Source organism: Rhinolophus sinicus, linkage group LG12 (assembly GCF_036562045.2).
Source record: "Rhinolophus sinicus isolate RSC01 linkage group LG12, ASM3656204v1, whole genome shotgun sequence".
Taxonomy (NCBI): Eukaryota; Metazoa; Chordata; class Mammalia; order Chiroptera; family Rhinolophidae; genus Rhinolophus; species Rhinolophus sinicus.
In genome coordinates, this window is record NC_133761.1 from 46,308,348 (window position 1) to 46,335,794 (window position 27,447).

General features: G+C 41.7%; 2 protein-coding genes across 7 annotated transcripts in view; both read right to left on the minus strand.

The window, feature by feature from the left end:
- GNG4 (G protein subunit gamma 4) overlaps positions 1-4,107 on the minus strand; it is a 45,954-nt gene extending 41,847 nt beyond the window's left edge. Inside the window, exon 1 of one of the 3 annotated variants that reach the window (XM_019747010.2) lies at positions 3,984-4,107. The gene's annotated coding sequence lies outside the window, so the exon portion shown is untranslated. Of the gene's footprint in view, positions 1-3,032; positions 3,184-3,209; positions 3,655-3,983 lie in introns of those variants that run through there. The other 2 variants (XM_019747008.2, XM_019747009.2) reach the window with 2 other exon arrangements.
- Positions 4,108-7,214: 3,107 nt separating this feature from the next.
- The window catches only part of LYST (lysosomal trafficking regulator), a 171,071-nt gene continuing 150,838 nt past the window's right edge, over positions 7,215-27,447 (minus strand). For all 4 annotated transcript variants that reach the window (XM_019746974.2, XM_074316725.1, XM_019746975.2 and 1 more), the window contains 8 exons: positions 26,864-27,053; positions 23,606-23,742; positions 20,731-20,829; positions 15,536-15,675; positions 15,167-15,264; positions 10,629-10,785; positions 10,145-10,216; positions 7,215-9,258 (listed from right to left, as the gene is read on the minus strand). In XM_019746974.2, coding sequence (XP_019602533.2) covers positions 9,120-9,258; positions 10,145-10,216; positions 10,629-10,785; positions 15,167-15,264; positions 15,536-15,675; positions 20,731-20,829; positions 23,606-23,742; positions 26,864-27,053 — 1,032 coding nt within the window. In that variant the 3' untranslated portion in view covers positions 7,215-9,119. The remainder of the gene's footprint in view (positions 9,259-10,144; positions 10,217-10,628; positions 10,786-15,166; positions 15,265-15,535; positions 15,676-20,730; positions 20,830-23,605; positions 23,743-26,863; positions 27,054-27,447) is intronic.

Consider the following 27,447-nt stretch of genomic DNA (forward strand, 5'->3'; position numbering starts at 1 on the left):
TGGTGAGGTGGAGACGGGTAGAGGAGAAGGTTCCACAACTGTCACCTGGACCTGAGCTTAGGAGGACACACAGGGAGGAACGCGAAAAGCTGGAAGGTGCAGAGTGGATGGAGGCTGCCACCTGAGTGTGCACACTTTTGTGTGTGTGGGGGAAGTGACAAGTTGGGCCCCAAGGGATGCTAAAGCATTTCTTCTACCCCTTCCATCTTCCTCAGCCTCACAGCACACGTCCCACTAGAGAGAGCCACCCCAGCCACCAGGAAGCAGTGTCCTGAGAAACGGTGAGAGGAAAGAGGAGCACATCCTGTCCTTTGGGGAAGGAGCCCATGCGCAGCCCCTGGGGGGGTCACACACTGCACTTCTTCTCTTCCCACATCTCAGTTGCTCTCACTCCCTTTGTGCACATGCTTTTCTTTGGTTAGTCAGCACCGCCCACCAAACACCCTGCCAGAACACTCCTGGACGGAAAGGACACTAGTGGTTCCCCAGCACTTTTTGCTAAAGAGAAATCTTGCAGGTGTGGTGTGAGGTTTATGAGACTACCCCCATGGTGTGCCAGGCTGAAGCACGCCCCCAATCACTGCCGCTCACCTTGGCCCCCACCCCATCTGGTCCTCCCAGGCGGGCCCTCCCCTCTGCTTGGCACCCGGGGCCATTACAAGTACCATGCCTTCAATACACTGGCATGCCCATCTGCAGAAGACGTGCCAGTGTCTGCTCAGGTACCCGAGGAACACGGGTTGCCATGTGACCTAACTAAAGCCTGACAAACTGGTGTGGAATGTTCCAGCCTGTGTGTTGAACTCATCTCTTTCTAAGTCCCCACCGTTCTCGCGGCAGTCATTTTTTCTTCAGCAGTACTTCTTGCCTCTACTTCCTTCCCCAAATGGAAATTTCATTTGCATTTCTTTTCACTTCTGATCATTTATTTAAGATATTTGCTGTAGTCTTCATTTGGTTTTAATCAGCTAGTTAAAACCTTCTAGTAGTATTTTGCTAATGTCTATATACGGTAATAGACCTCCCTGTTTTTCTTTTCCTGACACTCACTTAGCTTCTGATTTTCAATTAAAATACCTTTGCTGGCTAACTGCTGAAAGGATGTTGTATAGTATTGTTGGTGTATTAAAGAAATTAAATTTCAGTTTCTGGTTTACAAAAACTGAACAAATAATCTCTGAACTTGAATGATAAGTCTCTTTATGCCTATGTATGTCTAGAGTGAATAAAAATAGCAAATAAAAAAAGAAAATCTGCAAGATTAGACAGTATATGCTCATATAGGTGTTCTGAGAACAAACCAGGTAACATCTTAAAAGACGCTGTTTTAAAATTCCATGAAAAAGGGGAGTCTACTGACATGCACTGCATTTTAGGCTTGCTCTCCTCTTCAAGTAGAACAAAAATGAGACAAGGTAAGAAAAATGTGATAGTAAGATGTGGCTATAAATAAATGAGGCTGATTTGTAGACGTCAGTTTTTTCTCAGTCATTTGGCTGCTTTCCTCAGGAAGCAGTAGTGAGTGAGAGGCGGCATTACACACACTCACTCTCAAAGCCCCACCCCATCCTCCTGAGAGAGCCAAGGGGGACCTGCTCCCCCAGTTCCCACCTGATGTTCCACCATTTCTAAGAATGTAGAGAGACTTGTGAGCCTCAGGGACTGTGATTTTGGCATTAAAAACTAAAATGAATATGGGAAAAGCTTTCTCCTGGTTCCTCCACCATTGACAAAGGCAATGGCCTAGCCAACCCGTGGGGTCGGAGGGAATGACCCGTCTGCTGTGCTGTTTCTCAGCTGCCTTCCTTTAGCCAATTTTAAGGAGGCTGAAGATTGGAGCCACATGTGGGCGGAGGAGCAAACAGGAAGTCTATTGTCCTTGTCATTTCAGCCTAATAACCCCAGATGAGGCTACTCATCAAACTAGCAAAACATCACAATACGCAGTGTATTTACACCAACACCGATTATTGATGAAGGGCTATGTCCACCTCTTATCATGTCTGATAACTGAGCCCACCCGGCAGTTTGGAAATAATTTGCAGTTTACAGGTCCTATGTCTCATTTCTCAGGACAGAAAAGGCCTTTCCATGCATCACCTCCGTTGCTCCCACAGTAGCCTCTGCAGGGAACGGGGCCAGATCCCTGGTTTGCCTCCCCACTGCAGGCAAATCTCAGGAAAAGCATTTCCCCCAAGGAACCAAGGGGCCAGTACAGAGACTAGGTCCCGTCGCTGCCGCTTTGAGGCGTTTGCCAAAGGATTTTCCATCACAGGACTCAGGAGCGGACGGCAGGCCTGACACGTTTTCATGGGGACACCAGCGCAGCCCAGCAGGCCTCTGGCTGTGACTAGCCGTTTACAGCCCTGGGAGGGAACAGCAAGCGAGGAGAACCCGGGGAAGAGGGTTGGGGAGGGGCGAGACCTGACCGGGGTCCAACATCGACTTTACCACTCGATTAAACTTTGACATTTTTGGATTTCCTAACACCATAGCCCCACATACACAAAAATAAGTAAATCCTCCTAAATTAAGACGTGTTCTCCAGCCACATCTCTGCCCCCTCGCCTTCCCGTTATTATTTCTAAGGCAATTGAAAAATTACAACAAAGCCGCCCGGCGCGCGCCGCAAATGCGGCGCATTTCAGCACCAGCCTCGGGGACAGACGCCATAGGGAAGGGACAAACCCTCGCATTTGTCACTCCAGGAACCGCTCTCGAGGCAGGTGTCACGGGGGCTGGGAACCAAGAAGGCTTCTGCAGGCGTTCGCCAAAAGAATTTCCCCCAAATCAACCAACCAACTGGCCAGTCCACCCCTTCCAGGACGGTCCCATTCAACGGGGACGTCCCTGCCGAGAGAGGAGCGACCGCTCCGTGACCTAGATATGGACAAGGGTCCCCCGGAGCCTAGGCGCCTCCAGCCGGAGAACGGGCGACCCCCAGGCGAACCCCCAAGGTTCCGAGTGGTCCGTCCGCACGTGCGCTCGGCGGAGGGCCCCGGGTTCCAGAAGCCGCATTCCCGCGCGCTCACCTGTGCTGGCCCCGGCGGGTCGGTCCGCGAGACTCCCCGGAGCGCGGCACTACCACCCGGCCCCGGGGCTGTACTCCGGCTCCAGGACGTTCCCGCCCAAACCCCTTCCTTTCTGTCCCGCGCCCCGACCCGCGGAGCCCAGTCTGCCCGATCCCCACAGTCCCGGCCGCCACTCACCAAACACCGCTCACGCGCGGGCTTTGTCTCCGGCGGGGCGCGCGCGGGGGGCCAGGCCGCGCGGCATCGTCCCCGTGGGCGCGGGCGGGCGCGGGCAGGCGCGGGCGGGCTCCGCGTGCCCCCGGGGGTCTCCGGGCCGCGTCCGCAGCCCCGTCTGGGAGCGAAGGAAGCCGGACGCCGAGTACTGGTCCGCTCAGCCCCTGCGCGCGGCTCTGGGGAGCCTCCAGGCCGGTGGTGGTCGCGCCCGCTACGCAGCGGGGTCTCCCCGGGCGCCCGGGAGGGGCCGGGAAATCCCGCCCGCCGCCTACGTCACTGGTGCGTCACCGGGGCTCCCGCACGGGGGCTCCGTGCGCCCCGCCTCCCACCCGTTGCCCACGCCCCCCGCCCGCTCCGCGCTCCCAGCTGGGCTCGCTACCAGCATCCAGACCTCGCCCCCCGCGTCTCACTCACCACCGCCTAGCCGCAAGCACCCCCTCCCCCTCTCGGCCCGCGCGTTCAGCGCCGCGCGTCCCCCAGCCCGGCCCGCACCCCAGCCCGCCCAGCACTCCGTCTGGAGGGCGCGCTGCCCAGGGCTGGCGGAGGGGAAGCAGGGGAGGGGAGGGTCCCTGGGCCGCGCGCGGTCCTCGCGGGATCTGAGCGTCCCGCATCCCTATCCTTGCCTGGGGGTGCGTGCCAGGGACACGCCAGGCTGGGCGCGGCAGTTCGCACCTGTCACAGAGAAATGCATAATATGGCCCCCCACCCCGGGACAGTGCGTGCAGAAACGCTTACTACCTGTTAATATTCACACTTCCCGGGAAGGCTAATGACGCCGTTGCTACGTGACAGGAGGTGCGGGGCCGCCCAGTCGCCAGCGCCGGGAGTGAGAGCTGGTCCGCGGCCAGGAGGCGGGAACACACTCCGGTATTCGGTATTCGAGGGGGGCAGAAACCGGTTGGTCATTAGAGGTGTGTCTTGCTTTTTTATTCAGCCTGAGTGAGATACATTACCTGCCTGTTGATGGGACTAAGTCATTTACTTCTTATGTAGTTATTATGTTGGGTTGAAATCTACACTCTGGCGATTTGGTTTCTATTTGCCCTATTTTTCATTTCTTTTTTTCCTGCCTCCTTTTGAAATAAGTAGTTTAGTATTCAGTTCTCTCTCAAGTTTTGGTTTCTAGCCTGACTTTCTCCTTGTTTGGAGGTTTATAATATGCATCTTTAACTTACCACAGTCTACCTTCAAATAATATGACACCACTTCTTAACACGATTTTTACAACAGTATGCTTCCACCCCCCCTCCATCCTTTGTTTTCTTATTTTCCTTTTACATGTATAATAAACCCCGCAACACATTATTTTGCTTTAAGCTATCATTTTTCTTTTGACGACTTTTGAAATGATTTCTAAGTCTCATTTATTTTTATTAAATGTTTTTAAATTTATTTTTTAACTGGGGTAACAGTGTTTAAAAACATTGTATAAATTTTAGGTGGACAATATTGTAATTCGTATCTGTATAGTCTACTTTGCATGCTTACCACCCAAAGACTAGTTTGCTTCTGTTACCTTATGTCTGACCCCCTTTACCCATTTTGCCCTCCCCCACCTTCCTTCCCCTCTGGCTACCACCATTCTGTTGTCTATATCCATGAGTTTTGTTAGTTCGTTTGGTACTTGTTTTATATTCCAGGTACAAGTGCAATCATAAGGTGTTTGTCCTTTTCTACCTGACATTTCACCTGGCAGAATACCTTTAAGATCCATTCGTGTTGTCACAAATGGCAATGGTTCATTTTTGTTACAGCTGAGTAATATTTCATTGTGTGTGTGTGTGTGTATCACATATATATGGCACATCTTTATCCAGTCATCTGTAGATGAACACTTAGGTTGTTTCCATGTCTTGGCTATTGTGAATAATGTTTCAATGAACATAGGGATACAGGTATCTTTTTGAATCAGTGTTTTCATATTCTTCTGGTAAATATCCAGAAGAGGAATTGCTGGGTCTTATAGTGGTAGTTCTATTCTTAATTTTTTGATGAAGAAAATTTTTCCCTTTATTGTTTTCCATAGTGGCTGTCCAGTCTACAATCCTACCAACAGTGCACGAGCGTTCCCCCTCTCCATAGCCTTACCAACACTTGCTATTTCCCATCTCCTTAATAACAGCCACTTTAACAGGTGTGAGGCAATACTTCACCATGGTTTTGATGTGCATTTCCCTAGTAATCAGCGACACTGAACATCTTTTCATATGCCTGTTGGCCAGTTGCATGTCTTTCTTGGAAAAATGTCTACTCAGATCCTTTGCCCATCCAGCAATTTTTGTTGTTGTTGAGTCATATGAGTTCTTTATGTATTTTGGATATTAGCCCCTTATTGGAAATATCATTTGCAACATCTCCCACTTGGTTTGTTGACTTTTTTGTTTTACTGATAGTTTCCTTTGTTGTATGTACAGAAGCTTTTTAGTGTGATGTAGTACCATTCATTTATTTTTGTTTCCCTTGTTTTTGGAGTCAAATTCACAAAAACACCACTGAGACTGATGTGCAGAAGCTTAGTGTCTATGTTTTCTTCTATTATATTTTATTGTTTCAGGTCTTATATTCAAGTCTTTAATCAATTTTGAGTTAATTTTTGGGTATGGTATAAGATCATAGTACAGTTTCATTCTTTTGCGTATGGCTGTTCAGTTTTCCCAACACCATTTATTGAAGAAGCTTTCCTTTCTCCATTGAATATTCTTGGCTCATTTGTCATAAATCAGTTGCCCCTATATGTGTGGGTTTATTTCTGGGCACTCAATTCTGTTTCATTGAGTGAAAGTCTTTTATACTTAACATTTTTGATGTGGAACATTCATTTGTGAAGATCCAAATTTCTATTTGGTATCATTTCCTCCTACCTGTAAAATATCTTTCAACATTTCTTGTAATGTAGAGTTGCTGATAAATTGTCTCAGCTTTTGCTTGTCTGAATAAGTCTTTAGTTTGCCTTCATTTTTGAGGGATCTTTTTATAGGTTGACAGTTTGAAGCAGTACAAAGCTGTCAATTTAGTGTGCTTGCAGTTTCTTAGAAGTCTGAAGTACCTGTATTATTACCCTTGTTTCTTGGCATGTAATGTATCTTTTTCTATGTCTGCTTGTAAGATTTTCTCTTTACCATTGGTTTTCCCAATATGATTATGAGGTGACTTGGTGTGTTTTTCTTTGTGTTTATTCTGTTTGTTAACAACACTTGAATTCACATAGGAAATGAGCCAAACTTTGCCACAAAACAGTGTTTTCTAAACTTATGTCTCATTAACTTTGTTCAAGGGAAAATATGTTCAGCACTGGAGCAAGAATATTGTAGCCCCGTCTCAAGTGATCTTCTTGTCATTTTGGCCACAGGGGACATATTGTATTATTTAATTGCTACGTACCCAGTGTCCCCAAAGTGGCAGGATAATATTTCTCTGTCCAGGTCCTACAACACGATAAAATTAGTGGCCCTGCTTCCCAGCTCAGTGTACATTCAAGTGTATATTTTTCACATTGGACAATGTAGCTGCTTTTTTTCATTTGTGGAGTTTAAAATGGACTCTCTTAATCTCAATTGAATTCTTCCTGTTATCCTATACTCCACCTTCACAGCACTTACCACACTCTGTAATCACACTCATTGTATGTTGTTACAGCAGGTGTTGCCACCAGCCTGCACCCCCCAGGAGTCAGTGGCGCACCTGCCACACGGTGGGGGCTCCATACAGATCTGGGGGATGGTGTTCTGTTCTTTAAAAAGAGTGGTTTGACCTGGGGGGCGCTGACTAAACTCTATTTAAGGGTAGGAAAGTTGGAAATATAAAATTTCTCATAAAGACCACAATTAAGAAATGAAACTTATCCTTTTCTAGTGACGTAAATTTATAGGGGAGCTAAAGAGAGAACCTATGTGGGTTACAAAAAAAAAAAAGCCACCAATTTGCGATCTAGTCACAATATTTAAATGGCACAAAGAACAGGCCTTTAACTCTGTTTTTATGAAATTTATTCCCCATTTGAAGTGGCAGTGTTTACAACGAAAAACAGAGCGAGTGGTAATTTACAGAAATGTTTGCCTGAACATGCACATCATGGAGTGTTTCGAATATACACATTAAGTGTCATGCTGAATAAATAATCCCCCCCAAATTAATTTTTATTTTTACATAAAAATATAATATTGCACTCTTAACAAGACCAGTCATTTTGCATATTTCCTTGTTAGGTAAATGATGCAATTCAGCCTTAAAAAACAAGACTGAGTAGCAGCCCTATTCTAATAGGGGACAAATTTAAAGTTCTCAGTAGAAAAATGAAAGCTAGACCAAAGCTGCAATTTTTTTTTTTTTAAACAAAGCACATCACTTCAACGTGAATAGGAATACTCTCCTCTCTGCACCTATCTGGACCTCGGAGCTGACGCCTGGTCCGTGCGAACATGACCTGAATGCAGCCTCTGCCGCATTCTGACGCGGGAAGTGGTTTCAGGTCACAAGCGCACGCAGCCACGCGCTGCCTCTTGTATTGATCTCGATGGCAGAGACTTGGGAACTGTATTTCACACAGTTTTTAAGCAGAATGTTTTAGAAAGTCTGGAAGTTACAAAAGGAGTTCTGTAAACACCATATGAGTCAAATTTCTGTAACAAACTCGCAAGTTATTCTCAGGCAGGAATACATATTTTTATCCCATGGTAACATATTACTGAGCTTATTTTACAGTGTTTTCAAAGCCAATAAAGCAGCACCCCAAGTGAAAATATATTAATAGCTGTAATACCATGGTAGAGATAGACTGTCCCAAGAGTTTTAGGAATTCTGTTTTCACGTGGGTAAGTCTGCTATGGTGTACACTTAGATTTTTCTATTGTTCCTCGAATTCTCAGGTTAGTAGAAATACAGTGGTAACTGTTTCCTAAAGGAATTATTCCACCTAGTCACCTAGTGTTTAAAACAAAGTAAGCTGTCATCTCTTCTTTTGTCATTCTGTATTGGGGAAGAAAACTTCCTGCACAGTAGATTAAATGACTTGCCTGGACTGGATTATTAATATCTGTGCAAACTCTTTGCATAGTGGAGGTTTTCTACTGGAAACTGTTAACTTTTCAATGCTCTGTGAATGGCAGATGTTAAAAGAATTATCATTGTGTTTAAATCTTAGTGACTTAAACACTAAGGATAGTCAATATCTAGTGTTATGGATTTTAAGTGGGATTTTTATGAAGGAATTGAATGTGTCTGAAATCAAAGATACTGTGTTCTTGTTGGTGGCTGTCAAACTCTGCTTCTACTTTGCGCTAAGAAGGCAACTGGCAGAAAGTGCCTTTCATCATTGAGACTCAGCAGTAGTTTGTGTTTAGTATTCAGATATCCCATAAAATGCTTGCTGCAGATGCACTGACTGAACAATTTACTTCTCAAAGAAAGCAATTACTAAGTCCAGAATTCTTTATCCTTTTCTTTCCTTTTTTTGTGTGTGTTATCTCAGTATAAAACTTTTTAAATATAATTTTTTTAGAGTATTTTATATAAACAATTATCTAACCAATTTAAATTCGACTGGCCCTTTTGGAATAATAGAAAAAGGAGAGACCCTAACTTTTACTTTAGAATGCCCTTGTAGAAAGGAAAACTTTAAGAATATGATCGGAACTTCCTGTGTAAGACTTCAGTCTTGTTGGCTAGTGCATGCAGACACAAACCTCACTCACTTAGAACAAAACCTTCCTCGTAGGGCTTGTGAGGCTGCAGAGTTTTGTGAAGATGAACAGATTTTAGAATTATTTGGATGGTTTGTTTGGTCACCTATTTCTTCATGTTCAACCTCCTAAAACTGGTGAACTCAACAAGTCTAGTTTGGAGTTAAAGTGCTTGGAGAACGCACAGTTCTCGCCTTCATCCGGCCGCATAGCTGCTCAGGAAGGAGTAGAACATGGGCTGTTTCAAGCGCTGTTGGTCCTTCCGGCACCATGCAATCACAGTCCCTTCGCTGTTTGCTGTGTACAGATGGTGGCCATCAGAGGAAAACGTAAGGCTGTAAAAAAAAAAAAAAAAAAGTCCATTTGTTCATTATCTCTCTTAAAACTGCATTACCATATTGCTGGTCATATAGAAATTAAAGAAGTTACAATATTTTTACTGGAGCAGAGAGACAAACAAAATGACTGCCTATCTACAGCTCATTGGTTTTGACTGTAAATCTCACATAGTTTGGTGAAGCTCATGATACAGAATAAAATCAGGATCCTAGAGGTCAGTGCATGCCGTTCCTTCTTTGCATATTTTCTTGTTCCTTCTTGTTTATGCTTTATCACTTAAACGACAAATACTTGGGTACAGGAAACTTAAAAATGTAACAGTACTACATTTTCTCTTTATAGAAATAAATGTTGATGATTTATGGAGATATTTTATTTCCCTGAAAGATGAAGGGGTAAAAATGGAGCAATACACTATTAATTTAGGTTCATTGAACTTTAAATCTCATACACTGAAAATAAATTTATTTTGACAGAGTAGAATTTGAATCACTTACGTCCAATTGAGTTTTGAAAGTCAAACTTGTTAATGGAGCGGAAGGTAACTGGTTGTTTATCAGTCTTGCAAGCACATTCCTGCAGCTATCAATCAATGGTATTTTCAATAAGGAATGGAAAAAGCATCCCTTCTCTCATTCAAGAGGCCCTCTCTGGGGACTTTCCCAGTATGCCCCTCTGTTAGACTCAGCTCCTGACTCCGATTTTAAGCTCCAGAGAGACCAGGACTGTGCCTCCTTTTGCCACTGAGTCCTGCACAGCCTGGCGTTGGATAAGTGTCAGCTGCCGATAATTACTCATCACATATTTCTTTAGGTCTGCTTTCAGATCTCTAACAAAAATGCAGTCACCAAGTATATTACGAAGAATGGGAGAGCAGCTTACCTGACAATAGGCTTATCTGATTTAGGAAATGTGATTTCTCGCACTGGCTTTAGGTCCCATGTACTCCATAACCTAAAGGGAAATAAGTCATCTAATTATGCAAACTAAAACTTCCTTCATGAAGAAAACCTACATATTTGTTTATTTGTTAAAATCATCTGGAAGGAAACACAATAAATGATTCACAGTAGTTATTTAGGGGAAGTTTGCAGGGGGCTGGGTGTGAGAGTAAGAAAACCTAACTTTGTATATTTTCATATTGTTAAACTTTTATAGTTAACAAACAATATAAAATTGCAAAACTGCACTAAAGCTGTCTTTATTATTTAGAAATAAAACAAAATAACTGAAGAACCTACATCTGAAGGTGATTTTAAATCTCTAAATATTAAATATCGACATACCTAGATAGTGAAAACTTAGTTTTGAAATTGCCGTGTCCGTATGAACAAACGCAATCCAAGAGAATCTGAACTCGTCTCACCTCACAATTCCATTTTCTAGTCCCCCAGCAATCACGTTGATGGACACTCCCTCTGGCTGGTTAGAGAAAGCAACAGAACAGATGATCTCTCTGCAGTGGACATGTCCCACGAGGTCTCCGTTCACTGTCCAGAGTCTGAGGTCACTGCCTCCGCCAGCTGAAATGCCAAAACCACCCGCAGGTCACAGACTGTGGGCATCTCAGAGCCCTGCACCCTGGGTCCCAGAGGGCATCACTGGGGCCAAGCTCATTTCAGTGGTGAAGTGTGTAGGCAACTCCTGACTGAAGACTGTACAAAGGAAATTACTACACTGTAAGTCACACGGAACTTTGAATATTATTCTAGAGACAATGACCAGTGAAGAAAATAAAAAATTAATCTGCAACAGAGAGCAACAAGGTAAATTAATCATGAATCTTAGTATTTCAGCATATGAACTACCAAATCTGAAAGTACCTAGAACGCTAAACAATCTCCAAAAAGAGAAGAAAATAGTCTCTGAAATCATCTACAAGTGACTCATGTGACTTTTGAAGAAAAAAAAAATTACCATAAAAGTTAGCTGAGTTAAAAATGAATTCTTTAAAAAAAAAAAAGGAAATCTGATTCTTCAGAATGGGATTGAATCTACAAATCAATGTTTTACGGAACTAATTATTTTCTTTTCAAAGACTCTAAGTAACCAAACATTTTGTGGTTTTCCAGGGGGTAGAGGAGGGAATCATTGCTTATCATCCTCTGGAAACGGGCTGGTGGATTGGGGGCACCTGATGCTGTGTCCTTCTTTGCAGAAATATTCTCATGCTGATAACGTTTGGGTGACATAGTGTTTCTACACTTTTTAAATTTTATTTCTCCATTAGCACTAATATAAAAGTGGAGAATGTATGTCTCTCCTTTATTAAGGCAATGAAAAGATTTCAGATTTTATAGCAAAGAAACAAATATTGGAAATACTCCTTTATTTAAAGATATGCTAAAGACCTTCAAGTATCACAAACCAAAATGCCTAGCGTGTTGCAGCATTATTCTCAACAACCAAAAGGTGGAAACAACCCAAATGTCCATCAACAGATAAATGGATAAACACATGTGGTCTATCTACACAATGGAATATTATTCAGCCATAAAAAGTAAGGAAGTTCTGACACAGGCGACAACTTGGATGACACTTGGGAACGTGATGCTGAGTGAAATAAGCGCCAGTCACACAAGGACGAACGCTGTGTGGCTCCACTTCTATAAACTATCTCGAACAGGCAAATTCATAGAGACAGAAAGTAGAACAGAGGTTATCAGAAGCTGTGGGGAGGTGGATGGGGGTACAGGGTTTCTGTTCCGGGTAAGGAAAAAGTTTTCAAAATAGATAGTGGTTGATTACACAACATTGTGAATGTAATAATGCCACTGAATTGTATACTTTGAACTGATTTAATGGCAACGTTTATGTTAACTATATTTTAACACACACACACACACACACACTCACACACGAAGATTTAAAAATGCCCAGTGTTCTCCTCAGACTTCCCATTGTAGAATACTGATTAGGAGAGATTATCTAAATAAAGCATCAAGAGGTAGGGGATTCTATTCTAGGAGACAATTAAACTCATCTTTTCCATGAGTAGCCTACATTTCACTCTTTCTTTTGAATTTAATATCTGACAAAAGACTTAAAAAAATACAAAAGGTAACCAGATGTGTACTAGTAAGGTTAGAAGGTTTATTAAAGTCGTTGGATACATGTCCATAAAAGTTACTGACGTAGGGTTGGTCACATGATACATAGCTGCTGCATGGCTTAGTTCTTCAAAATAAAAAATCTAAACGTGGCCCTGGACTCACTGAGGTATAGTATGGAACTTAATAGGCAAAGAATTACCCTAGCAGATCACCCAGCAACTCTGGCCACACAACCAAGAAACCACACACCTCCCTAAGATTGTAAATATCAAATACACAATACCAGATAGCACATCAACTAAAAGTCAGAAGGCTGGGCTTTCCTGAAAAAACAAACAAACAAACAAAAAACGTCTATTCTTCCTATACATCTTCATTGAAATGGAAATAAATGGGAGAACCATCACCTACCCTGAATCTTAGAATATTAACTGTATAATGCCACTGGCAACACATGACCAGGCTATGAACCCCAGTTAGAAGGCATATATGTTAATCCAGTGACAGAATGATTTAAAAACTATCTAGTATAGTATTTACCTAGTTTAATAAGTTTCACATCTTATCATTATAAAAACCACATCCTATAATAACCACTGGGGAATTATCAGGAATGAGCTTGCCACTATAACTTCAGCCGCAATACAGAAATTTTTGAGACTGTGTGTACATATGTATAGGTACATGTATGTATACACATACACAATATACACTAACAATGTAATATTTTAAATTTTGATTTTAAAGTTATTTGGATGGTCCTCAACAAAGGGTCAAGATTTTTGATAGACTAAATCTGGTAACTTTCTTTCCTTTCCAGACTGTAAGAACAGGAGCATGAATTCTAGTCTTGGTCACTAAACATAAATTTGGCCTCCTTAAAAAATCATTATTTTTATTATGTTCTCTCTGTACCCAATGTTCTTCATGACTCCGAGCCATTATTATGTGGCACTGCCGGGGGACACCTGCATACCTACTGGTGAGCTGGTAATTGCAGCAAAAGTCATTTTGCTTCTTGCTCCCGTATGACTAGCTGATGTAACAGCCACAGATATAAATCACTACTGGAAGCAGGAAAGTAATTAACTTTATAAAATTCAGCTCCCTCAGGATAGTCCTAACTTCCAAACACATTGCCAGAACAAGAAAGAGAACTCTGTATAAATAATCATTATATTAGTCCCCCAGATTCCCTCTTGATGCTAAAAGCTGCTAGTGCACAAATCAAGGAAGAACACTGAGCAAAGTCATCAATCATCTGCCCACACTTGTATTACCAAAGTCAACTGTTTAAGACCTTTCCCCTTAGCGATGCTGATGAGGAAATACAAATGTGTTCATGACATTTTATGATGGAGGCCGAGACTGGGAAATACTTCACACCTGAAATTTTCAAGCACGAGTAAAGACACTATTCTTGAAAACCAGAATGAATGAACATTTTGTAAAAACAACAATAAAACTCCAAGAAATGTCTGTGGTATAATAAAAAACTAAATATGGATCTTTGTCCCAGGTCTCAGAGCTCCTAAAACCCTTGTAATTTACCATCTTTTGTATGCAACTGAGATGACCCCTACAGGGAGCGGCCCTAGAAGCTTCAGGATGGGGGCTGGTCCCCAGAAAACCAACCACCTTGTTAGACATACAGCACGTCCCACCTCTCAGGAGGGCAGAGGGGCTGAGATTGAGCTCCATCACCAATGGCCAGTGATTTAATCAACCACGTCTATCCAATGAAACCTCAGAAACCCCACACACAACAGGGTTAGGGGTTTCTGACTTGGCAAACACAGGTGCAGGAGGGTGGCGCCCTCTGACTCATGGACAAACCGTCTGGATCTCCCTCTATGTGCCTCTTCATCTGGCTGTTCATTTCTATCCTTTACAATAAACTATAGTAGTAAGAAGAGTGTTCTACTGAGTGCTGTGAGTCCTTCTAGAGAATTACTGAACCTGGTCGGAGGGTCTTGTGAACTCCCAAATTTGCTAACTTCAAGTAGTTGGTCTCAGAACTGAATTGCATTGTTGGACACCCACTTGGTGTCTCAGAACTAAAGAACTGGTTGGCGTCTGCAAAGACACCACCAATTTGGTGTCAGAAAAAAAACGTTAAACAATATAAAAAATGCAAACAAAGGATAGAGGACCACCCACTACAGATGTGTCAAAGACAGTCTGTACTGAGCACACACAAGCAGCGTTTCAAAGGATCCCTTCAATTTTAAGATTCTGAAGAATAGAAATGCAAACAGAAAATTCATGAATTTTCCAACTGTTCTTTCCTGGTGAATGCATTAAGTTTTTTAATATGTATACACGAAAAAACAAAAACCAAAAACAAGACCTCTGATGAGGAGATACATCTTTGTCATGTACGTTTTAAGGAAAATTATACCTCCATTTGTTATTCTATAGTACGTTCTCTCTCAGGAACTGGAAGACATATATATATTTTCAAAGTTGATCACCTGCTGCTGCTTTTCATTTCAGGAAGAAGGTAGAAAGTTAAAAAGCAAAAGAAAAAAGGATAGAAAAACAAAAACCAAGAAAATTCAGATAATTATATAACAATAATTTGCTTAACTTACATGTGCTCAAATGCAATTGTACATATATCAGAAAGAGTTAAATTATGACAACACTAACTTTTACATAAACTGATGCCTAAATCGACCAACCTTGGACCTTATTGTATTTTAACACGTACCATACATGCTAGTAACAAAGTATTACGATCTGGAAGGGAGCTGAGAGGTGGAACCAACAGTTTCACGATGATGTAACCAGCTGGCTAAAGACACTGTTAGCGCAATGGCCCTGTGCTTTAGTTCCGGGGCTAGCTCACCTGAGTCACACACAGTGGCGATGTCACCTGTTGTCTCACTGGCAGAGACGGCCGTGACAGGGCTTTTGTGTCCTGCCAGACTTTGTACGTAGCACAGCCTAAAAGACCAAAGACATGAATTTGTGTATGATCATTAAATATAGTTATATTCTCTTATTTGTGTAATTCTTTTCCTCAGTATGTGTGCCTATTATTCATAAGGTATTCCTACGGGGTCTTTTGATTCCAATCAGATTACAAAGGTAAAGTTTGTATTTCATGCTTAAAATGATTGTAATGTAAATATATTATTTTAGTGTAGCTGTTTCATACAGTAAAAACTGAAACATTAAAAATAGCTGTGTTGGAGTTGGCGATCTTTCTCGGTACCTGTTTAAGTCCCATATGATGCAGGTTCCATCTCTGCTCACACTTATCATTATACTGTACGGTTTGCAGACAAACAAGCTGGTGATCTCCTCCGTGTGCCCATAGAGATGTAGCTGAGACTCCATTTCTATCTCTGAAGACTGAAATTAAACATTTCAGTAAAGTATAAGATAAAAACAATGACAAAAGGTAGGCTAGTATTTATCTCCAAAATAAAAACAACTGAAGTGACTCAAACATTTCATTTTTCAATCTAATGCAGTGCAACCTTTTCTAAAGAGTAAAACTAAACATTAAAAAAATTTTTAGTTGCCCATAATTTCATCAACTAATGTGCTTTTCATTTTTGTCTGTTCTTGTCCAGTCTTTGTTTAAATACACATGTATTTTTATAGTTGTAACGACTGCCATACAGATAATTTTCTGTTTTCTATATTCTCCCATAAGCATTTTCTATTTTTGACATTGTCTTCAAAATTTTTAATAGTTATAATATTCTATACAGTTAGTATACCATAGTTTACTTGAGCATCCTTTATTGCTAGACATTTAAAGTTGTTTCAAATTTTAAAAAAATTATAAATGCCATAATTAAATCCTTCATGTATAAATTTTTTATTTCTCCATTGATTTTTTTCTTTTAGAATACATTTCCAGAAATCTACTAGTGGATCAGTGAATATTGATAATTTTCTAGTTCTTGACGGTGTCGCACCAATTCATGATGTCACCAATGGTGACGCATACTGATACCACCATGACTGGTCCATAGTTACAAATTGGTTTTCTAAATCAAAGTTTGCAAACTCATGTTCCAAGGTCCACACTGGCTCACAGATGCCAGATGTCCACACAAGGTTTCACTCCTCTTTTCATTACGCTTGCTGTTTATTAACTATTTCAGTACTTCTACTTCGAAGAATATAGAAAAGTAGAAATAATAAGAATAATAAAAAAGCTATATACTCAGTTAAACTAACCTAACATTTTATATGATCAGTCTACTTTTAAAATAAAGAAAACATTAAACATTACATTAAACATTACACTGTTCTATTTCCACTCCCTTATCAGAAGTTACTACTATCTTGTATTTTGTATTTTTGTTTCCCATGTATGTAGAACATACGTTCTCCTACGTTACTATAACTATAAACGACCTACGTATTGTTTTCCATGTTGATAAACTTTATTTATGTGGTATTATTTTTAGGACCTTCTGCATTTTGCCTTTTTGTTCACCATTGTTTTTGAAACATATCTGTGTTGATACATTAGTTGCAGCTCATCTATTTTAAGCGCTATGTAGTCCCGTGCTTTATTCACATAAACATACACATTTTACACTTAAAGAATCAAATGAGGAGACAATAGCAGCTCCTGTTCTTCCTCAGAACAACTGCATGAGCGAGCGGTGGAGCAGCTGCTGTGCTTATCTAGGGCACGTGACCCCTGACTGAACACAAGCACAGCCTCCAGATGGGCTTTTACAGGGGTGAGAGTCCTGGGTCTGGGCCCCGCTTGGCTCTCCTCTGACTGCGACCCCCCCACAGGGCCGGGAGCCACAGGGCCACAGCGACGTGCTCAGAACCCTTTCCGACCAGGCGTCAGGGTACCTGGGACCCAGGAATTCCTGCTCCAGAGGCCTGAGCCCCTTCCTTCTCTGCTTGAGCTCTGCAGCATTTGAGTTTGTGACTCACCTCTCATTCTAAATCTTTGAAAATCTCCCAAGTTTTAAATGGTAATCAAGGTTGTTTTAATTTGTATTTTTCTTGCTATAACCAACTTTTTCACATGTTCATTTTATCTGTAAATGTGTATGCCTTGTTTTGTGTATTTGTTACTACATTTAAAAAATCACTTGAACGTAGTGCCCTACTTGGGGAATAGAATTCGAGTGTCTTCCTTGTTTCTCCGGGATGACCCAAACCACCCCCATCTGAGGACACCTTACCCAGAGTCCAGTTTCCAGGATCCTGGACCACCCAGGGAATTCCAGCCCAGGGCATTCCATCAGGAGCTGGCCCCCGCTGACTGAGACTCATCCTCGCTGTCTGGGTGTCACCCTTCAGGGACCAGTTCTTGGAGAAGGGCCTCCTGGGGACGCCCCAGCACGCTTGGCCCCTGGGGTTGTTTCTAGTCCTCTCTCAGGAGCTTCCAAGGACAGTGTCATATTTCAGGACTGACAAATGCCCTCAAGGTGAAACCTCCTGCCCTGCTTATTTACCCCTCTCGCTTCAGAGTTCTTCACTAGCCCGTCAGCTCTTTAAGACTTAAAACATTACACATTTTTTTGTATTGATTTATATATATGTATAGAGACACACATATATGTGTGTGTATTTTTTTTAAATTATTCTCTGACCATGAATAATATTTATGGGGTAAACACCACTTAGGGCCCCTATAGTGGTTGCCGATATTTCACGGAGTTTGTACTTTAAAATGATGGCGAGAGTTGGGTGTTACTAGATGATTCCCTGGTGGATCAGAAAATAATTTCCATGCATAGAACAGGAATCTGGTGCTGGCTGCTTCTTTGTAAAATTGTTCCCGAATGACACGATACTACCTCAGATAAACTGTACCTACAGTCTCCTACCATCACGGGTTTAGAGATCAGAAAACACACGTGATGTGGCCACACTATTTAATTAGTGAAAAAGTGCCTCAAGAGCAACTGTTTTAAAATCAGTTATCACTTTCAGAAGACATTCTTCTCCAATATATAAATGGCTTATAGATAACAACTCCTAACAGGTCAACCTACTCATAATTATTAGAATGCATTTTAGAAGGCTGTCTTGGGAGATTCAACAGAAACTTATAATGCTCAAAGTTAGATATGCTTTATGAGCTAAGGAAAGTATTTAATAAGATCCCCTTGAAAATGTTTTCAAACGACAATTATTTTGGCCAAATCCCTTATGGGACCTCGGGGCCTGTTTTTGGTCTGTGTCAAAGCCAACACAAATGAAAACAAACCTTTGAGCGCCATGGCATTCAGTGCGTTGGGAGAGTAGGAATAGGGAAGAGTAGGAACACAGGGTCCCAGCTGCAGCGTTAGGGACGATAAAATGGTGAGATGGTCCCTGAGAAAAAGCGGCCTCTACCAAAACTCAAGTGAGGTCCCGTCAACTCCAATAATAAACCACACAGCTAAGATGCATTTTGGACATGGTTTAAATAGTAATTGTTAATCTCATAACTTGATTAGCTAATACTATTAATACTTAGGAACAAAAGAAAACCCTTACAGATAAGCTGAAAAAATATACCTTAAGGCAAATACGTAACTGAGGGGAAATAAGCAACTTAAGACTTCACAAGTCTACAATAACTTCAAAACTAAAGTATATGTTTTGCTGTATTCAAATTATAATAGTGACACCTTTGATATGCTATCCTCAAAGCTACGCTGTGCCTAACTCCCCTACACTGACAATCTTTTTGAAAACCTATACTATGTACTGGTTAGTGTACAATTAAAATTTTACATTATAGGGATAATAGAAGTAAGAAAAACTAAGAACTAAGAACCGTTCTAAATGGAACAGTCTTGCAAAAAGCAAGAGGAAACGAAACACAAAAGAAGGAGCTAGTTTTTAACTCAGTGTCTGTGGCATGGTGCAAAATTATCTGAGGCACAAGCAGACAACTGCTCCAGCAGCGGGGTTTAGAATATATTTGAGGAAAAAGGAAACAGGAGGGTGAGCTCCAAAGATGAAAGATGATGGCAGCCATAAATATCACAGATGTTATAAAATTAACATCCATTTTAGGTCTTTGGGAGAAAAAAAACATTCCAACAGTAAGATAGCTCTCTACTCAGATCGCTCCACATGTTTTTATGGCATAAAGACCTTACTTCAACCTACTTTTCCTGCCCTGTCTTTCCCATTTCTCCCAGCATGTTATATCTAAACTGCACATAAAAGTGTTTGTCACCCCCAAATCACCAGGCCTTTGGTTTCATGTTGTTGGTTTCCTTTGCCTCGCCTCTTTTTTCCACTTAGTGAAACGACCCTTCCCGCTCCAGTCAGATGTAACTCCTCAGGCGCCCTGACACCTGGCTGGTCCCTCTTCTGTGCTTCAGACCTGTGAGTGAATGTTTCTTGGAGCACACCCTTCTCCTTCCTGCAATCACCGGTCCATGCCTGTCTCCTGCCGAGGGCTGCAGTGGCCTCTAACTGGTATCCTTGCCTCTAGTCTCAGACTCCTTCTAAGCATCTCTCCATGCAGGCTATTCCGTGGTCTTCCTAAAATGCTGATTGGAGCATAGTACTCCCACTTAGAAGATTTTAATGGCTCCTTATGCTACGAGACAGAAACAATATTATGGTCACATTTATACCCCAAGGATTGAGGCAAAGAACCTTAACAAGAGTTTAAAAGGGAATAAACTTGGACAGAAAAGTAAGAGGAACCTAGCGTCACCCTATGCTAGGAATACAGGTTTCACTCTGTAAAACATACTCAATAATATAATGGAGAAAATTGTAATGGAAAAAAGAGTACAGAGAAAGTTCTAAATTAGAATGAAAACTACTGAGTTAGCACCCTAACTTGCCACGTATCCTCAACAGCACCACAGATAGTTGACTCAAGAAAGAAATGACAGTAAGTTAAAAGTAGTATAAACGTGTCTTCTTCACTAGCCTGTTTTAGAATTTAACTCTTAAATCTTAGAGATTCAGTGAATGTCTAAAATAGTTTCTTCCAGTAAATGGTAGAAATTAAGATGGGCTACATGGGTGTTGCTGTCATTTAATTTACCCAGAGAATATAGTGATGCTGACCATTAGGGGGTCTAAGCTCCAAATGTGACAGAATCTTGGGGTACACTCCTGAGCACTCAGGTCGACATGGAGAATACAGGCAAGCAAGCAGCAGAATGTCACGAAAAAGCCTAAGCACAAAACAGATTATAACTCAAAATTCTGTCTGTGATACCCAAAAATAAGATCTTCAAAATTATTTTCAAAATTTTTCGTGATCCTAACAAGCCTAAAATAAGTTAGATATGTGACCTTTTACATTTTAAGAGTGTATGTGAAGAAAAGATTAAAGTATAAAAGATAAAGTACAAAATTTTAAGTTACCCTTATATAAAATGAATCATACTTCATAAAGGTTTTCTTCCCTTCACTGACATGAAAATCCCAAGCTACCCACAGAACGAGCCCGGGACCTACCGTGCTGCTTGTAAATCGGTTTGTGTAGGCTGTGATGACACCACATTTGCTCCCAGTAAACAGCTGGCAACTGTCAGGTACCCAAGCACAACTAGTCACCTTTGGAAAAGGAGAAATCAAAGATTATCATGGTTAAAAAGGATCACAAATGCTTCTACTTGTCTGACAACTATTTTAAAAATACATGGTCACAAAATTTAAGGTAAATAGTTTACTAGAAAGGATTGCAATGGTGCAAAGATATAATCATATCCTGAAACTTTAAGCCAGATGCCTAAAAGCTGTTTCTAAATTAAAATGTATCACAATGCATTGTCTATGGTTTTAGATTGTTCCGTACACACACACACACACACACACACACACACACACACACACACGGCCATTTGCTCCTCAGAAATTTAAACAAAATGATCCAGGATGGACCAGATCCAAGGTTGAGTGTGTGTGTGATGTGTGCATGTGTTTCAAACGTTTACTTGATTTTTACTTTTATGTCTTTTTTTCTGTTTTTGGTGGGGAAACAGGGTACATATAAATAGAGGTATTACTTCTAACAGTCCTGAAGACTGCTACACAGGAGGCGGGGGAAAGGTAAACATGGAGACAAAAATCTGGGATTGTAAATCCTAACCATGAGGCACCGTTCAAGGTCACCAGTCCGCCTGTGGGCACTAGCTGACCCCCAGGGCCACGTCCACAGCAGCTGTGTCCAGCTGCTCTGCCCCCCGCCCCCGCACCCCTCCTCCAGCAATACCCTCACACTTCACTAAGACGACAGAGGTCTGCATCCTCCTCCTTCCTTTGTGCCTCAAAATGTCGCCATGTCTCCTGATTTAGTGGAGGAAGCCCTGCCCCACCTCAAGGTTCCTCAGAATGCTCGTCGCCTCAGAGTTTCAAACTGTCCTTTGCTGGCTTCTTCCCCTGGGCCTACAAATGTATTCAGGTGTCAGCTACCTTAAACGATGACTGTTTTTGATCCTGGCTCTTAATTTCTGTATATGATCAGAGTCCACTCAATCCAATTTTATTTTTTGAGTTTCTTGAATAGTTCTAACTATTTGTAAGGACATTTCATAACTTTTTTTTCCTAGATGTCTTCTGGAGAACAAGGAGACATATATTTATTTTTATAGAGAATAAAATTCATTCTGTCTTGTAATTACCATGTAGGTCTACCGAAGCCTTTTATAAACCTAAGTTACATTACAGGATTTTAATAATCTTATTTTTCCTTTATCTTGAAATATTCTGCTATTTCATCATTCTAGGAATTATTTTATCACCACTCATCAATTATTCCCAACTCTGCTAAAACAAAACAAAACAAACAAAATAAGAAAATGAAAGAATGAAGGGTTTCCCAGAAGGATAATGTAATATGTGAAATAAATTGTCATCTTCTGGTTTTCTTATTGTATTGTCCAAAGAATGCTGTCATCTTTCAAAAAATTACAAAAGAAGTCACCATTTCTGAAGTCTGCTTTCAGCTTTCACTGAACACAGTTGGAACTTTTTCATTTTCTACCAATAATAGAAAAGAGAAGAAAACTGACAGAGGAATATGTTTCACAATTATGTAATCAAGCAGAAGATGAAGACAAAGAGACGGCAGGACTCTAATCTCTACTGATGAGGATGAAGTTGGTCAGAGTGAGTCTTCATATGCTAGTGTCCTAGACGAATTTTCTCAAACTGAAGAACTAATGCATGAACAATGTATTTCTAAGGATGAAAATGAAATACGGCTTTCTCATCCAGTTAGTCATTTGATGGGAAGCACTTTATCACACAGTACATTTTGCTAAAATAATCTGGATCATCCCATTTTGCTACAAGGACTTATGAGGGATTCTTCCATCTTTAATGATGGTTGTATGCCAGACTTTACATGACAGCCATCATTTTGCAATATTTAAATTCTTATTTAAATTTTCTAATAATGTTGCTTTTCACTGTCCTTTCTTCTTACTCTTGTTAATTTACTGGTATGCCAGATAACAAAATGTGATGACCTTTTTTTCAGGTATGTTGGGGGTTAAGCATAAGTCATTGCTTTCTTTCACTGTCAAAAATTCTCCCAAAAGTACCCTACTCCATTTCTAAAGTGCTCAGAGAATGGGGATAATTGTTGGGGCACACGAGTAGGCAGCAGGTGTTATGTAGGTACTGGAAGTCTGAAAATGGTAAGAGAACTTCTCATGGAGAGACAGTCAAAGAGAGAAGGTTCTATACAACTTAGTAAGTTCTGGCAGTGTATATATATAGTGTTTTTGTAGTCTACAAAGTAACTTTCACAAACATTGGAAACACTTTTACAACAGCTTTATCAGAGAGTAGTTAGAGTGCCATTATTATCCCAGCTTCACGGAGGAGGAAAGAAACTCAGGTTTGGGAAGGTGAAGTTACTTGGCAAAGGTGACACAGTAAATAACAAAGCGGGGACACCACCACAAATCACTGGGTTCAGTGAGGCCCACTGCTCTTTCTACCACACTGTGACACCTAAATACCCGGTCCATTTTGGAAAACCCAGGTACAGAAGATAACACTCTGGTTACAGGAAATGACATGGTGACAAGGCAGGTGAACACTGAGAAGAAAGCAGTCAATGCTGATTTTGTTCAAACACTCTGCCATTAGCTGATGCCGTGTAGGAGGTTATTATACTGTCTCAATGAGACACAGGGTGGGAGACACGTCTGGGGACTCAGGCAGCACAGTGGTAGTCAGGACGTCTGTAAACACGTAAATAAGACACACGTCCACCACCTGCTTCTCGACAGGACTCACTGCTGGGTCTCAAAGACTGGCTACCATCAGTGTGACTCCTATTTAAAGCCTTACATTTCATTACTATGATGAAAACACTTACCTGATACTGTTGTGAACTCTGTATAAAGTTGACTGGAGGCTCGCTCTGTTTACTCTTCAAGCGTAGAATGTTATCGGCATATCCCCAGCTCAGGATGGCCGACCACTGGATGTCAGTGCTGTTCATGCTTCGCACACCTCAAGAGGAGAAATGAGAGGGTCAGAGCGCCACTGCTGCAGGGACCCGGCTGTCCCCAACGATGGCAGGTTAAAGGCCGAAGTTCACATGGCAGAGCACAGTGTCATTCCAGGGCAACACCGTGTGAGTGTGTATCCGCAACATGGACCGATTTACGGTCCTTTCATTCCTTTAAAGCTAATGAGATCCTAAGGGGGGAACTGTATTCATTCTCACTGTGTTAAGAAATTTTTATAAAAGGCATGAAGAACAGTCAAGCCTACTTTGTTCATGTTCTGGGACACCTTTACTTTAAAAAATAAATATGAACTGGATGCTGTTTAAATAACTTCCCTAGGTCATCCCTGCTGAACAATCCTATGGACAACTATTAATACCATAAAGGGAGCTCTGCTGGAACAGAAGCAACCCGGCCCTGAGAAGGGACAACAATCCTGTCAGCTGCCACGACTCTGCATGGAAGACCTTCATTCAGCGAGGTTCTGCTCTTTCTCTCTCTCTCTCTCTCTCTCTCTCTCTCTCTCTCTCTCTCTCTCGCTCACACACACACATACACACACACACACACACACACTCTCACACACACACGACTGAGGGTGATGTCCTCTCGGGGTACGCATGGGACACCCTGACACCCCTTGTCAGTACCAGTCATAAGCTACGCCGTGTCAGGGTGATGGCCGCAGCTACACAGCACAGGTGCTGTGACTGGCGCTGCCCTGCAACCTGGAACGCTTTCGTCCCTTAAGGAGAGAACATGTGCTTCATTTATTCCAGTACCTACCTAGGATAATGCCCAGCATATGGACAGATAAAACAAATAAATATTTGTTAAATGAATGAACAGCACACTAAAAATGTAATTCACAGATTTTGTTTTTGTTGAGTGTTAATACCAAATGTTGATATCAGTTTTGCAGTAAAGGAACTGGGAAACACTCATTAAATATAAGTTCTTCTAAACATAAGCTGCACAGAAAGAACCATATTTCATGAGTCTCAGGACCTCTCAAATCTACTAGAATGCCCACCATGTGGTAAGTGATTGATGAACGAAGTATATTTAATAATTGTTCCCAGTTTCTCATTCCAGTAATACAAGATGCAGTATCTTTTTAAAAAGAAAAAGAAAAAGAAAAAGAAACTTCTCCTTTACTTATTAGAACAGTGGATTTCACACCACAGCCCCAGAGATTGTGATGCAGTGTGTCTCAACTCACATGGAACCCAAACGAGCATATTTTGAAAAAAAGCACCACAGGCAATTCTGAGGCACAGTCAATCCAAGCAACGGGCCTATCATGAAAACCACCCAGTCTCTCGCTACATTGTACTATGCATGAGAACTAAGCAAAACGGTACAGTTACTTGAGATATAACAAGTGCTCAACACTTTGCAGCTGTTAACACAAGACCTGACGTCCATGTGCTTTGTCCAAGGCCTCTGTGGAACAAGCACGGGGACCCTTATGGGCTACGGGTGACAGTGAAGGCTCAGAGACCCAGGCCCAGGGCGTTTGCTGTCCCGCGGACATGAAGCACTTAGAAGGAGTTAGGCACTGTGCTAACAGTTCCCTATATTGTTCCACTTAATATTCATAACGAATTTCCCTGTGAGGTAAACCCTTTTGCTATTCCCATTTTGTAGATCAAAAGCCAGGCTTCGGGAGGCTTTGGGAGGCATGAGTGATTGTCTCAAGGCCACGCAGCTCTGAGCAGCACATTCAGGCACTGCACCTCCCAGGGCCACAGCCAAAAAGGTCGCACTATAGCACTCCCCTGGACACACCTGGATTCTGGCAAACCCCAGAAGTATTCTGCAAGGACATGAAGTGTGATTTGAATGAACAAATCTACTAAGGACTTGTGAGTAGTGGCACAAACAAGATAGGTTGACAATTATACGAGTATGTGACATATCTAAGTCCCATCTTGCTAAGTGGTAATACCCAGCCCTTTCTCTCCTGCTCAACAGATAAACTTCGATCCACTCTAATACTTTAAAATTTAAATTCACACATTTTGGTACTTTAAATATTATTAACAGTTAATTACTTGTGACAGTTCACAGCTAGTTGCAACATACTAGTGAGAATAAAGCACTGATATCACAATAATTACAATTAAACAGATTTACCTTATCCTATTAACTGATAGAACTTAGATGGCACACAGCCTCGCTTACTTCTAACAACTATAAAGGCAAGCATTCGTTTTGTGATAGAATTCAGAGTGAGCCTGAAAGAATGGCAGCCCAGCCGGCACACTTCCATTGAAGGGACCTACGTCTGGCATCCTCGTGTTACAGTCTGTCTGCGGTTGGGAGGTTATGTGGACGCCGAGGAGCACCGTGCATGGAAAGACAGCAACGGAAAACGCTCGTGTGTGACTGCTAAGCGGCATCTAATCTGGTCCAAACGCCGGCTTTCAGGCAAATCCACGCTCACCTGCTACGAACGGAGCAGGGCTCCCCGTCACTCGTGTTACTGCCCAAAGCCCACAGCCAGTGAGTAGAGAGAGTTCTCTTGCATTTAGTGAAATGGCTAGTTTGGAAGGGCTGAGGGATGACTTCAGTGGAAAGTGTTCCTAGTTTTCCATTGTCCAGGTGACATTTGGAAATAGGAAGAGGTCCTTTATTGTACAGCACTTTACACGTGCTGCTTTTAGTGAGTCAGATTGCTTTCCAGGCATACGTGTTTTTAAAACCTATTTTCAAGGCTATCATGACTTCCTTGTCTTGTTTTGTTTGTTTGAATCTCTTGACTGTATCTTCTGAGGTACTAGATTTGCTGGTCAAATACATCTGTCTATTCTGAGATTCAAGAGCCCCAAACTATACATCTCTATAAAAGTGATAGTTTTCGTCTTGTGAGCTGAACCATTTATTCTTGTCTCCTTCAAACTCCTCCTCTCATTTCCAATGGTACTGCATTTAATTCCATCTTTCTTATGCAGTATGTTTTAATTCCTACTTTGCACTAAATAACCACAGATTTGAGCAGAGTTTTCACCAAGGACTCAGAAACCTTAGAGGTAAAACAAAAGAGCAGCACAGACGACTTAGAAACATTCAAATCTCATGAAAGATACCGGAATGATTTTCATTATATTTTATTTTACCTTGTTCTTTGCTGTACGTCATCAGAAGACAGAAATTTCGGGACAAACCACAGATGGCTCTGGTGGGCAGAGCCTGGAGGGAACCAAATCTTTCTCCGTGGGGCTGGCTGAAGCAGAGCACAGGCACTGGAGCACTTGGGGAGCCTACGTACTCCCCCCACTTCAAGCCTTTTATCCATGACAAAGGACTCTAAAACCAAGAAAAGTAAAAAGTATCATGTTTTAAAAGGTAGTAAATATAGAATTACTTATAATGAAAATTCTAAACAAATTAAGAGAAAGCAACTTGATTATAAACCCATAATTATTTTATACTTTTTTACTTGCCCCATGCTTAGCATATAGAAATATGTGTTCGTTGTTGCCAGACATGAACAAAATAGATAAAGTCCTAGTCCCGTAGGGTTGCATTCTAATTGGGATGGGGGGGGTCAGACAAATAAATGAACAAATACACACATGTCAGGTGGTGAAAGTGCTATGAAGAAAAACCCAGAAGGGGGAGAGGACTGAGCATAATGGAGCTACTATTTTACACGTGGGGGTCAGGACAGACTCTCTGCAGAGATGGCCTCTGAGCAGAG